Source organism: Oenanthe melanoleuca, chromosome 6 (genome assembly GCF_029582105.1).
Source record: "Oenanthe melanoleuca isolate GR-GAL-2019-014 chromosome 6, OMel1.0, whole genome shotgun sequence".
NCBI lineage: Eukaryota > Metazoa > Chordata > Aves > Passeriformes > Muscicapidae > Oenanthe > Oenanthe melanoleuca.
In genome coordinates this window covers 13,279,054-13,292,324 of record NC_079340.1, presented here as the reverse complement: position 1 = coordinate 13,292,324, position 13,271 = coordinate 13,279,054, and the positions used below count along the sequence as shown (strand labels likewise).

Sequence of the window (13,271 nt, the reverse complement as noted above, 5' to 3'; positions counted from 1 at the left end):
TGCAAAAAGTTTATTTATTAACACAGCACAAAATGGCCCATTTCTATGATTACCAAACAGGAAAGCAAGTTGGGCCACAGTTCACCACACAGAACACTTTATAGTCAGGCTAGGCTGGCAAAAATATTATGTAACACTCAAATAAGATAAATGGCTGCATTGGCAGTGGAAATAACCTTCTGTTTAATTAGAAAATAAGAGCTGTATGGGACAATAAAAATGGTTACTGCTGCCCTCAGTCACTGTTTAATAAATATGGTAGTGCTGAAGATAATGCTAAGTGTTATTTATTTGTGTAATATCATGGACTCAGTAATTGTTCATGTTCTTGATAGTTGCCCTGCATGTAGAATGAGTCCATCTCACGTTTTCTTTGTTTAATTTTTAAAAAGGAAAGAGGATTTTTTTAAAGCTGTTTTTAAAATCCAAAGATATGTTAACACCTCAGTGTTGCTGTAACCAAACTACTGATTTTCTCAGCTTACCTTCAGGATAATTAGGGTTTGAAACTTAGTGTTTTATGCTATCCAGGCTGGATTGTCTCTCTGCCTTGGATGTGTTTCTACATCTTTGAGAGGGAGCATAATTTGAATTTTCTGCTATCCATTTAATTGTGGGTGTGTTTTGAGTGAGGGGAGTCCCAAGTCTGGTTTTAGCATGGTTTTACCTTCCTTTGGAGGTTTAAGCACTAAACATGCAAATCAAGTCCAGCAAGGCACAGTGTGGAAGACTGAAGATTTCAGTGAACCTTCTCCCCAAAGGGAACAGTTTTCACTAGTAAATTGAGCATCAAATCGTGCTATGTGCATGTGTATCAAAAGTTTCCTTTCTCTGTAGAGCATGCTTATTGGATATGGACATTGTTCCAGGCTTCACCTCTTCAGGAGCATAGACATATTGATCAAATCCTTGACAGAAAAGCAGGGTATGGGATGCATTTCACAAGATAATTTTAACAGGCTTGGTATCCCTGCCCTATTGCTTTTGGTCACAATCTTTTTATTTCAAACCTACAGTAAGTACAGGGATTTGAAAAAGGATATCAAAGACCTTTCTTGGTTTTATCCAAAAGGATAATTCACAAGATGTTTCATCAACAAGTTTAACCCCTCCTTCCTTCCCTACTTTCCTTCCCCCCCCCAAATGTGGACTGTGTGTCAAGAGGCAAAACAAAACAAAACAAACCCCCTTTTCTTCACACAATTCACTTTAAGCTTTAAAATCCTCCAAAATCCCCAATCTCCCTTTGCAGTCTGGTTCCCACTCTCCAGCTTTCCTCATCTCCCTCTAAAAGAAAAAAGCTCTTCTTTAAGGGACTGATAGGTTGTAGAGCGATGCTTAGCAACAACATTCCTGTGCCTTAAGTAGCTGCAAGCCCCTAGCTGAACCCTTTGATGTGACTGTCAGGGCAGATTTATTTTGTTTTAGCACATTGTCTACTTGTCCAGATGTATCAGGAGATAAAAAGGAGTCATGTTTACACTCTTTTTGGGAGGGGGAGGAGGGGAGGAGATGTAATTAAATCGCATTTTTGATGAATCTCTGAGAGATCGAGATGAAGAACAGAGGGATTGGCTTGAATATAGAGGGGAAACCCATTTGCCTGCCCTAACACCTGACATTGCAGGAAGATGAAGTGTAAAGCCATGGCACAATGTGTTGATTTGGTTCTGCTGAACCCTTTAGCTTTGTGTTTTTTCATGTGTGGGTAGTTCACGAGAGCCCAGAAAGGCTTATTAGAGAGTAGCAGTTGTGCACCATAAAGTCTTTCCTGTGTATGCATATATTTGTCAAGGTTGAAAAAAATGTGGTTTTCTCTATAATATTAGTGATATAGATCACATATCCCAGGATCTTTGGCTGTGGTAAGTGGCTGTCAATCAAATAATCAAAGAAAAAAAAGCAACGAAATTGAGCCTCAGTGATCTTGGATAAAAAAGTGTGCAGTGTGAGGCAGGCCTTGCTGAATTCTCCAGGAGAACAAATACCACAGATAAATCCATTTTTGTTTATTTGCTTTTAACTTGCAGATTTAGTAACACCATTCTGAGCTCTATTAATAACCTGCAGTGAGCAGTGACAAGTCTGATTCCAGCATTCGCTGTGCTCTGGCTATGCCGAGTGAATAAAACGCTAGTTTTAATCTGCTCTCACCAAAGTCACTCTATTTGCATTTTAAATAGGTTACACTGCAGCACCCCCTTCTGCTGACTGAATAGACTGACAAGGGGTTTGAGCTGAATTCAGTTCTATTCCCACATGACAGAATGAAGATGCCTTGAAAGCATTTTTAACCTTCCAATTTCTTAATTCCTGTTAAGTAAGGACAACTTAGCAACAGTCATTGAAGTACTGTTACCTTATACTTTTTAGGATCTAGCTTTCATTTCTTTGCAACATTTTCCATGCTTCCTAAAAAACTAAGCAGAAGGTAACAGAATGAATAGCAAAGCAAAAATGAGTTCTCTAGCATTGCAAACAATTATGCTGGCCTGTGAAATGTATACATGGTTATGCATTCCTCTGATTATCATTGAATTGCTTACAAGTAGTGATATTACATTGCTGATTTTATTTATGGAACAGTCTTGGAAGTTCCAATCTAAAAAAATAACTTAGCCTGATGGTTTTGTCTTTGCTTTTGAAGAATCTATGGGTATCAGGTTGGCAAAAGGAGGTGGAGAAGTTCTGAGTTACCTTATTTAAAAGTAAAAGGCTAGGAAAAGTAGTGAGTTACAGTATCATATGTAATGTGGATTTGAGCTCTGCATCATGTTTGTGTGCAGTTTATATACTGTTGCTATGCCATAGCATAGCAGGAATCTTGGCCATTACTCCACTACTGCTATGTTTTGTAATTGATGTAATTGCTTGAAAAATATTGCAGGGAATGACTGAAGGAAACTTGGAATCTAATACATTGTCAGTAATTCCCTTCATATTGACTTACCTATGCTTTTGGCACCTTCTGTTGATGCTACAATCTCTAAAAACTCCATATTTCTCTTTCACTCCTTCAGAACTGTTGGGCAATGAGTGAAATTCAATAAATGTCATGTTGGGTGTTGGTGAGGTGGGAACTTAGAAAAAGGTTAGCATCTCCTAACATCTCAAAATTCAATTGTGGTTCACTTCACGAGGAATTTCAAAGAACAGTTGTCTATGACAATTCAGAATTCTTTAGCAACAGGCGCAGAGTTCTGTGGTTTGGGGTTTGACAGACTTATTTGTGGTTTGCTTTGTCCTTAGGATTTAACTTCACTAGTGTGAGAGCCCATTGAATCCTGCATGGTATAAATGAAAAACAGGTATCATGTGTATTCTCAGCACGTGGAGGTAAAGATTCTGACAGAGAAATGTAAGGTAGAATGTATAATAATTGTTTGGAATTACTTTCCCAATCTCAGATTAGGATTCAAGGCCAGCAGATTTTTCTTTATTGTTTTATACTTCTGGGAGTCTTTTGTTGAGTACCAACCTAAGAGATTAAAAAACATTATGAAATCTATTTTAGGGATGAGTATGATTGAGCAACTTTGAATTTACTTTGTAGTGTGACTTGAAACGAATTTATTCTTATTTTAAAACCTATCATGTTTTTAGATTGCTTGCTGGATTATATTAATGGGTATTGCTTTCATTCACTGTTGTGTGGCTAGCATGTTAAAGTGCTCCTTTAGGGACAGATTCTGTTAACTACTGTAATGAAAGGTACTGAGCCACTTGAGCAGTAAGATTTAATTTTTAAAAAGTGAATATGTCAGAATGTGGCCTGTGATTAGGGAGAGGTGGTAATAGTTACTTGCCTTCCACTCACTAAACTGAACCTGAGCTGAAGAATCTCTGGTATCCTTCCGCTTTTAAGTAGATGAGATGCACTTTTTAAAAAGAGAAGGCAAATACTGTGCAAGAAGTTCACTTTTTATCTAATGACCTTGAAAAAATATTAAGGAGATGCTAAAATTCTTGGCTTTTGAGTGATATAGGTAGAAAAAGAACGGTCTTGCAAGTCAAAAAGCCTAAGGGGTGTTTTTGTATGCTATATGTTACAGTAGAACAAATCAATTCAGGCTCCTTAGATGCAGTCATTGCCTTGTGATTATATTTGTGTAAAGTCTTGGAGCCTTTGATCAAAGAAAGGCATTTGTGACTTGGTCTAATCCAAGCTCTTTAAGGTGTTTAACTTGCACGGGGGGGAAGAGGTTTATAACAGCTGGGATTTAAATTTAGTTTTGCTGAACTTTTGTTTTGAAAGGATTTCTATTATGCACTGCTTCCTTTTCCATACAGAAGATGGATCATTGAGTAAACCTAAAAGGGAAAGAGGATATGGGAGGAAATGGGTGGGGACTTGGAATTAATCTTCTGAAGAAAAATGTTTGATCAGCGGGTAGGAGAGTATGAAATCCTCTGATGTTGACAGCAGGCAACTTTCTGACCAGTGTGTGATTGACAACTTTGATGCTCCAGTGGGGAGCGAGTGTCCAGCCGTGCTCAGGCATCCTCTGTCTGTGGGTGGTAGTGTTAATAATGTGGCAACTGGAAAGATTAATTGTGGACAAGCAGCAGGATTACGAGGAGGGCTTCACAGGTCTAAAAGGAGCGGTGCTAGGAAGGCCTCTGATCTGTCAGCCCAAAAGGAAATTAGTTAGGGCAGGCTGGAGCAGGCTTAAAAAGGGAGGGGGAGGGCGGCGGGGAAGACGGAGTCATGGAAGAAGGGAAGCATTTAGGATATTAAGGCAAAATGAAGAGGATATTGAAAAAGGTCATAAGGGGATGGGATCAACGTTCTTGAAAGACCTTAATACACCACATCCTCTTACAGTACAGGCAGAGTTCAGCTTGTTTTGCAGAGAACTGCAAAGTGACTCCTGCAGAGGTTAGAGCTGCCCCTTTAGGTCATACCTGTCACTTGTTTCTGAACGAGCCTGAGAATAAACTCAAATTAAGGATTTTCAAGGATATGTAAATGCAAAATACATAGAAGAGAGTTTACTTAAGCTGTTTCTGCAGGTTACTAACTGCTGTGGGTTTTACTTCCCACCCTTTTTGGTAGAAGTAGGGATTTTGCCAATAAATTCTGTGTTACCATTAAAGAGGCCATTCATCATGCTTACTAATGTTATTAATCAAGATACACCACAGTACTCTTAAAATGAGATCATTTTGATAAATCATGTATGACATGAAAAGACTTTATTCCTTTTAAGTGCAATTTAGACTGTAATTTTTTTCCTCATTTATGATTCATGGGAGAAACATGGATAAAATTCCCTTCCACATTTACACCTTATCTTCAGTAATAATTCAAAACTGCTCTTAGATGAAAATTCAAGGGCTGATTCACCAAAGCTGAATGCCAGCTCATTATTTTCTGGCATTCAGTAGTCCAAAAATAATGTCCATACATTAGGTGCTTTTCACAATAGTTGGATTTGGCTGCACACCAGACATATCGATTACACTCAATTAAGGCTAAATGCATAAGAATTATCTGATGTTCATTTGCATTTTTGATCCCTGCTTTCAACCTTGCAATTTAACATTAAGTGAAAACCAAAAGGTAAAGTAAATTCAAGTGAGAAGTGATAATCTCTCTTATAAGGGAATAAGGGAATGCTTTGAATGCTTTGAAGAGTAGCTCTGCTACTTCTGTTAAATAAGGAAAATTCTCTTTCCTTTCTTGTTAAAAATTATTGAATTTGGAAGACCAAACCAAATATAAGATCACTGTTCTCCTTGTTGTCCTAATACTACAACAGTTTGGCTACTGTATTAATAGCATCACGTCTGAAAATAAGCTGCTAAAATATCTGGAATGAATCTTTGCTAAGGTCAAAGTCATACTCTTGATTATAGCTGAAACATGTGTATTATTGATTAGATTTTAAAGTGTCAGAAGTGGGTTTTTTGTTTACTCCTGTGTTTAGAAATATAAAAATGAAACGTCTAGTAGAGAGATATAATTTGGATAGCAGAGTCATTTAAATTTTATTTTCTCAAACCATTATTCAAAGAGAATTGGCTTGTCTGAGTTCTCCCTTTACTTCCTTCAACAGCTGAAATATTTGAAGGAACTTGTGTGGTTGCCAAAAATAGCACAGCATTTTTATTTTTGAAACATTGGTCTCTACAAATTTGTTTTGATGCAACAGACGTACAGTATGTCCTGATACTACACAATGTTCCCTTACTAGAACCATCCAAGCATTGCATTTTTCATTCCTTGTAAAGTGGAATTCAGGGATTAAACAAATCAGCTTTTTTTTTGTTGTTGTTCAGTCTAATTAGATTCCTCCACCCTTGAGAGCTAGTTGTTGGTGTCTGGCTGACAATTTTCTTCTAAATGGGTTATTTATTCCCCGTTCATTAAAGTGACTCTAATTTATGCTGGAGGTTTAGCAAAGACAACTGCTAACCCATGCTTGGCTGTGAAGCAAGGAAATTGGGAAATCCCATCAAATTCCATCAAGAGCAGCCTCCTTTCCTGGTGGGGATGCTGTGCCACCTCTTGTTTTTCCAGAACATCCCAGTGTGCTGAGCTGGGTGAGGAACTCCAGCCAGCCCATTTGGACCCTCTGGCTGAGCTCCAGCTGGGCAGGGCAGAGCCAGACCTGCTGTGCTCTGCCAGATGGAGTGCTCCACTCAGGGCCTGCTTTTTGCATATTTTCTGGTCTCTTTATCCCTTCTCTCATGCTTCATCCCTTTTTTTTCCACTGGCTGTTCCTAAGTTCATAGAAAAGCAAATTCTTGGCAAATAAGGCTGTTCTTACCTGACCATTCCCTAGGACTGAATAGTCAAAGATTCGGTGTACTGTTGCTCTCAAATTTAGTTTACATGTTTTGCTGTAGTTTATTTTTTTATTTTTTTTATTTTTCGCTGGTTCTGTTTCTTCCTGCTTCATCTTCTACAATGTCTGTAATTTTGATGAACATGCTTTGCAAATCTGGTACTCTTTTTGTAGTCTATTTAGTATCAAATACAACAATTTGGACAAAATACACAGGTTAATATGAAGAGACATACCTCAGTTTTGCAAATGTTTGGTTATGTGCATAACAGGGGGCTGTGAGTACTCTAACTTTATTTGTCTTGTAAGTCTTAAACCATGTACTATGAAATACTGCAAAACTTGGATGACTTCAAGGTTTGCAAAACTTCAAGCTTCTTCTGTAATAATACCCTTAGAATTTCTTTACTGAGTTATTTTGTGACCTGTTCCTATAAAATTGAAGCTACCAACCAGTTTAAACAGCTTTCCTCAAAGCTATTTGTATGTATAGTTACCTTCCACTGCAAGAAGAACTTCTGATGCATATGTCACCAATACTTGAAGACATAACTGTCACATGTCAATGCTGTCACTGTCACAATATTCCTGTGAATATTAAGAGTAATGCAATCTATACAAATCTCTTTGGAAAATAGCCTGGGGCCAAATGTCAGTGTGTGGTAGGGAAAACAAATAGTTGTCTTTCTGCTGGTGCACAGGCTTACTCAGAAACGTGATTTGGAACTTGAACCAGTGTCTGTGCAAAACAATCCTAACCCTGGATGATATTCCATAGAATTAAAGTTGCTCTAACTGAATACCTACCTCAAAGGTAATGAAAACTGTTCTATATTTGACAGGGAATTATATATTGTACATAAAGTAACAGAAAAACACCAATAAACAAACCCTTCTGTTCTTGCATTTCCTAAAATTGGAAATAAAGCTAAATTGCCCCTTCACTCCAATATCCTTTTTAAAAGCTCTTGAATTTTGCTCACTCACTGGTATATTGCTGAAATGGCAAAGTCTCTTCCAGTAATTTTAGGAAAAGCTATCATCAAGCTGTCAACAGTCTAAATTGAGATTAAAAGTACCAAAGAGAAACCTTCACTGTTACCAGAGTCCCAAATAAGTACACTTGAATAGGCAGATAATATCTAGAGTGTACAGTATGAGACCACTTATTCTTCCAGTTTTTTGAGTGATTTACAGGGATGAAGTCTGATGTTAAATAGTGACGTTTTTCTCCTTTTCTTACCCAGAACTACTCAACCCAAAGGAAACATATAGTGGTGAACAGAATTAGTGTCAAATATCACATAGCTGGGTGTAAGGGGTTTCTATCTGTCCCTCTTACATGTTATGTGCCCTTGGCTCATATTGGTCACTAGAGGGATTTCCAATAATTCATGGTTCATAGTGGATTGAGCTGCAGGTTTGCAGTTCACCAGAATCAAGGTAATTTTCATTCTGGCTGAAGGTGAGGGTTATGTCTGTAGCAATGTGTCTCTGAACAGGAGGTTCCCTCAAAAGGTTCCTCATCACTGCTGAGTCAGCAGAGGCAGGATATTCTCTGGTTTTGTTCATATCCCATAAGTAGCATCCTTGCTGTTTAGGCAAACTTGTCTCTGCTAAGTTCTATTAAGATATTTGTTTTCATGCACGAAGGATCTTCATGTTGTGGCCTGATTTTTCTCAAAAATGAGATTGTTACTATGGTCTGACATAGAAATTGATGGATGGTCTCCAAAAGCAAAATCTTAGTATGCTAATCTAGTCAGTCACCTCTTAACATTTTATGTACTGTCATTTAGGAGTCCAACAGCTACAGCAAGGAAGATTTGTAAGTTACAGCCTTTAACAAACTATTATCATTATTAACTTGCATTGTTAAAGATTTCTGATTGTTGTTCTCGGGTTTGGTCTGGTAATTAAGATTTGACTTAGTATTTATGCTTTTTCTTCCCCAAAACACTGTAACCCAATTTTATACTTTTATATTAGCCAGACATTGGAGACTCAGGGGTTCATAAATTTTGAGGATATGTTCAATTATAAGTAAGTAAGATTGAGGTGGATTCCTTTGATTGACTTTTATAGCTTTGAAGTCAATATATCATTAGGGAACAAACTGCACAGAAGATAACAATTATTTTCTCAAGACTCCCATTAGTGAATTATCAGGACACTCAAGAAATAGTTTCGCTTCTGTATTTTTCTCTTTATTTGCCTTAATTTTTTGATTAGAAATTATAATGGAACTTTCAGTGAATGCTGTCCTTTGTGTCTTCTGTTTAGCCCATCATCTTTTTATGCCTGCTGAAATGGGTAGGTTCTAAATACACCAGAGCAAACTCTGTATCTGAAACTGGAAATATCACTAGTGTGTCACCAACCTAAGTTAAACTGAACTTTAAAAACTGACAATGATTCATGTTCACCAACACAATCCTTTATTTTCATATCTTCTCCTAGCAATGCAACACTGCTGTTCTGTAACTAAAAGGCAAGATGGTAAATGTGGCTTGTTTTAGCTTTATAATTTATATATATATATATTTCCTTCATTTGAAATACCCAATGGAATGAAGGTTAGTTTATTGTGAACCATCGTTCTTCAGTCTATTATTTTAAAATTGGAATCATAGGATCTTGAGAGTTATTGTGGAGAAAGTCTTGGGCCTCTTCTCCCTTAACATTTTGCTTTTAGGGTGTTGCTTATTTCTTTTATTAGACTTCTGGTGTGAGTTTTAAGTGTTTATTGTTAACAATTCTATATACTTGTACTTTTTTGCATTATAGGCACTATAATTTTTAATACATTCTTTCATTTAGCTCACAGGAGAGTGGAATGAGAAAATAATTTGGGATTTTTTTCTTTAGTTTTGAAAAGTACAGTATCTTAGCCCAACTTTCTATTTTCTATCTCATTTCCTTCATGTGAACTCAGTCATAACTTCCTTTAGGTAAATATTAATCTGTTTCATCAAGAAGAAGATTTTTAGCTTTGCCTAAGGGTTTCCTGCCAAAGACAGTAATATTTTTAAACTGTCAGCTGCATGAAAATATTAATTTAGTAATGATACCTAATGCCATTGTGTAAACTGTGGTGAGTGCAGCAGCCTTGAGGAATCACAAGCAGCCTTAACAAAAACAGATTAATCCTCCATGGCTGGCAGCTCCACCTGTAACCACATCTCAGCCCGTCCTGCAGGTGCACCCGCTCTGCCTGAGCACTGCCCTCCTCCCAGAGCACTGACACTGTTTGTTTTGTCACACAGGCCTCCAGTGCTGCTGCCTCTGCCTCTCCAGAGATGCACTACACACCTCTGCCTGCTGGATCCAGGGACCTCACCAACCACCGAGGTGCGAGCGCGTCTTTGGGGCTCAGCTCTGCCCCAAGCCCTTCTCTCTGCTGGCTGCTGCTGCTTTCACTTCACAGGCATCACCATGCCTTGCAAGCCCTCTATGGGAAAACCATACCTGTCAAGGCTACAGATTTTAACTCATATTAAATAGGATTTACAGGTAGTCTACCGGGAAAGCAAATAAATCTAAGGATAATAACACTCAGTGATTTGTGTGTGTGTGAGAGAGAGAAAAATGTAAAGAGATTAGAGTACTTAAACATTGCTAAGTAGATGATTACATGCAGCATTGGTAATTTTGAGAGAATTTGTAAACTTTCTAATATTTTTAAAGTGGGAGCTTTTTGGCAGTTTAGAAATTTAGGACTATAATTTTGAAACGTTAATGCATTTTCATTGCAACAAAAAGGGGATTCTTCTCTGGTTTTCAGTATTAAAGGTGGATCAGTCTTCAATTTCCTTTTTCATCAATCCTTAGAACTTAAAAAAGCACCTTGGGCAAATTCCTTCTGCATACCTATGAAACAAAAAATTCAGGGAACAGGTGAAAAGCTGAAGAAGTCAGGAAGGGTTCATTTCAAGCTTTTTCACTTTATTTTTTTCAATAACGAGAAATTTGTAAATCTTGCAGAACTTTTTCAGGTCGAAACCAGAGCAACAATCCTCTTATTAATTTCCTACATTACCCATTGATTCTATACTGATCATGTAAACCAATTGTTAGAGGCAGGTTTTGTTTAGGATACCAGGATCAAAATCAGCCTTATATTTATGAATTGATGGTAGTTTACTTTTAATGTGTGTTTAAATTCTGCAGCACTACAGAGGATGGATGCAGCTTTAGTAGAATTCCATATTGCTGCTGAAAGAATCAGGCAGGTAATGCACCTGAGGAAGGATCTGATTCAGGTGTGAAGGGTGAGGAAAGCAGCTGATTGGAATTTCATTGTTTGCAGCTTTTATTATTGTTGTGCTAGAGCTGAGGATGAGTGTGGAGCTACATCCTGGCCTTGGTGTAGATTGCTGTGGTGCACTAGAAATCAGATGTCCTCTAAGTGCTGTGGGTGCATATTCCAGCACTGAGCTCATGTAGGAACTGATAATTTTTAAAGAAAAAGGACCAAGCAAAATCCTGAATTGGAAACCTCTCCCCCTCAAAAAACCTGCAACCCTTCCTCTCCACCCTCCCTCCATTCCCAAGATAAGTAGCTTTGATTTTCAGGTAAGCATGTTGCCCTTGAAGTTGGAGTTCTGGTGTTGGATTGAATGGCTTGGGTCTACTAACACAAAAAATAAAATCACAGAATCTTGAGAAATACCTGGGTTCTATAAAAATACTTTAAATGTACCCTTAAAAGCCTTAAAGGTGTTTTTAGATATTTTTGTTTAGGTGTTAGGGTATTAGAAGTGTGGCTCCATGGCTGATTTTCTTATCCTACTTGGCAAAAGAAATGCCAGTGGTGTTGGGCATCAAAATCGGTGTGCCTGCATCATTGACTGACTCCTCTTGCAATCCAGCAGTTGTGTGGCTGCAGTAGGTGTTGGACACACATCCTGCAGGTGTTTGTTCAGGGCAGGAGCCTGACAGGCTCTAGGTACCCACTGTCTTCACCAGGGTTTCAGAATGCCTGCCCCCTTGCTATGAAAAAGGAAAATTATATTCCCCAAATCATCAACTTGCTACCCTTAGCAGTTCACACAATTTTTATTACTTCTGTCTTTACTCTTCCCAGAAATATTCTGCTCTGCATGCTAAATATGCTGCAAATTTCCTTATGATTAAGCACAGTTATAAATACAGGGAATGGAGAAGAGAATGTCATCCAAAGAAAGGGTAAAATTGGTCCTTAAAGAGACATGGTTAACATGATTTGATAAGCCTATATATATGTGTGTGTGTAGATATATACACATATTCACAAGGAAAAAATTAAGGGCACTTTGCAAAATTCCAGGTGTTGGAAGAACCAATTCCAAGCTTAGAACAACCTGCTATGGGCAAAGCCCATTAACTCAATCAACTTCTTTTATGCAAAAAACTTTTGAAGTTCACAAGCCCATAAAAGATTAATTGCAGTCAATAGAAAAATCTCCGAGGAAAGCATGAAATACTTAAGCATGCTATTTTAGGTTCTGAATATCTTGAATTTTTTTCTGGAAGCACTGGATGCTTTCAGTGTTGTAAAGTGGAATTGAATCAGCTGTTGCATATGTAAATATTGGTGGCTTTCAATGCATACTGGAATGAAGAATGCTTTAAGTTTGTGAGTGTTATTTGTCCCTGGAGAAACTGGTTTACCAGAATCCTGAAGTCTGGCAAATGGTTTGGTACAGCTGCAAATTGATTTTTTTTGGGGGACTGGGAGGGAGAGCAGGAGCAAGCTGGATGTGTTTGATTGGTACAGTTTCACTTGGGCATTTCTCACTCTATTTAGCTATGATTTTTTACAGGGAGAACAAAAACATATAATTATGTGTGGGTTGCACCATGTGTCTTACAGCTCTTGTGCTCATGCATGCAGTTTATAATTTCCAGCCAGGATCCAGTCCTTTAGGCTGACTCCATATTTTGTACAGGCAATTTCAGGAATGGAAAAAATCTCACTCTCCCTTTCAAGGCCCACAGAAGCAGCATGTGATAGTGTGATATCAGCATGGAATGCTATGGAATAACCACTGCAAAAATTGTATTGACTTTTATGATGCTTGAGTATATAAGTATATGGAGAGAGAAATAAATATTGCATCACATTTTTAAGCTTTAGAAAATTTTTCCCCATCTTGGGAAAGTTGTTTTCCCTTTTATTACAGTGTGGCTTAGACCCACTTTTCTAAGTTGAACCTTACCTCAGTCCCAGTGTTCATATTTGTCAATGAAAAATCTACAGGCCTTCTATTTGGATTTTGGGCATCTGACAGCAATGTGACTTGATTCCTTATGTGACCTAATTGCTATTGATTCCAAAACAATGATCTCAAACTTCTAAGGGCCTTTTCTTGATCTTTGTTAAAGTAGCATTTTGTATTTTACTTTATATGGATTTAGAACCCAATGATTTATTTGTTCAGTTCTCTTACCTAGTTAAAAGAAGTAGTTGGAAGACACAGCCTCCTGTCATAGAAAGTT

The 13,271-nt window shown here is 37.7% G+C and overlaps 1 protein-coding gene across 1 annotated transcript in view; it reads left to right on the top strand.

Annotated features, from left to right (window-relative positions):
- LRMDA (leucine rich melanocyte differentiation associated) overlaps positions 1-13,271 on the top strand; it is a 608,820-nt gene that overhangs the window by 503,003 nt on the left and 92,546 nt on the right. Inside the window, exon 6 of the mRNA XM_056494398.1 lies at positions 10,058-10,142. Coding sequence (XP_056350373.1) covers positions 10,058-10,142 — 85 coding nt within the window. The remainder of the gene's footprint in view (positions 1-10,057; positions 10,143-13,271) is intronic.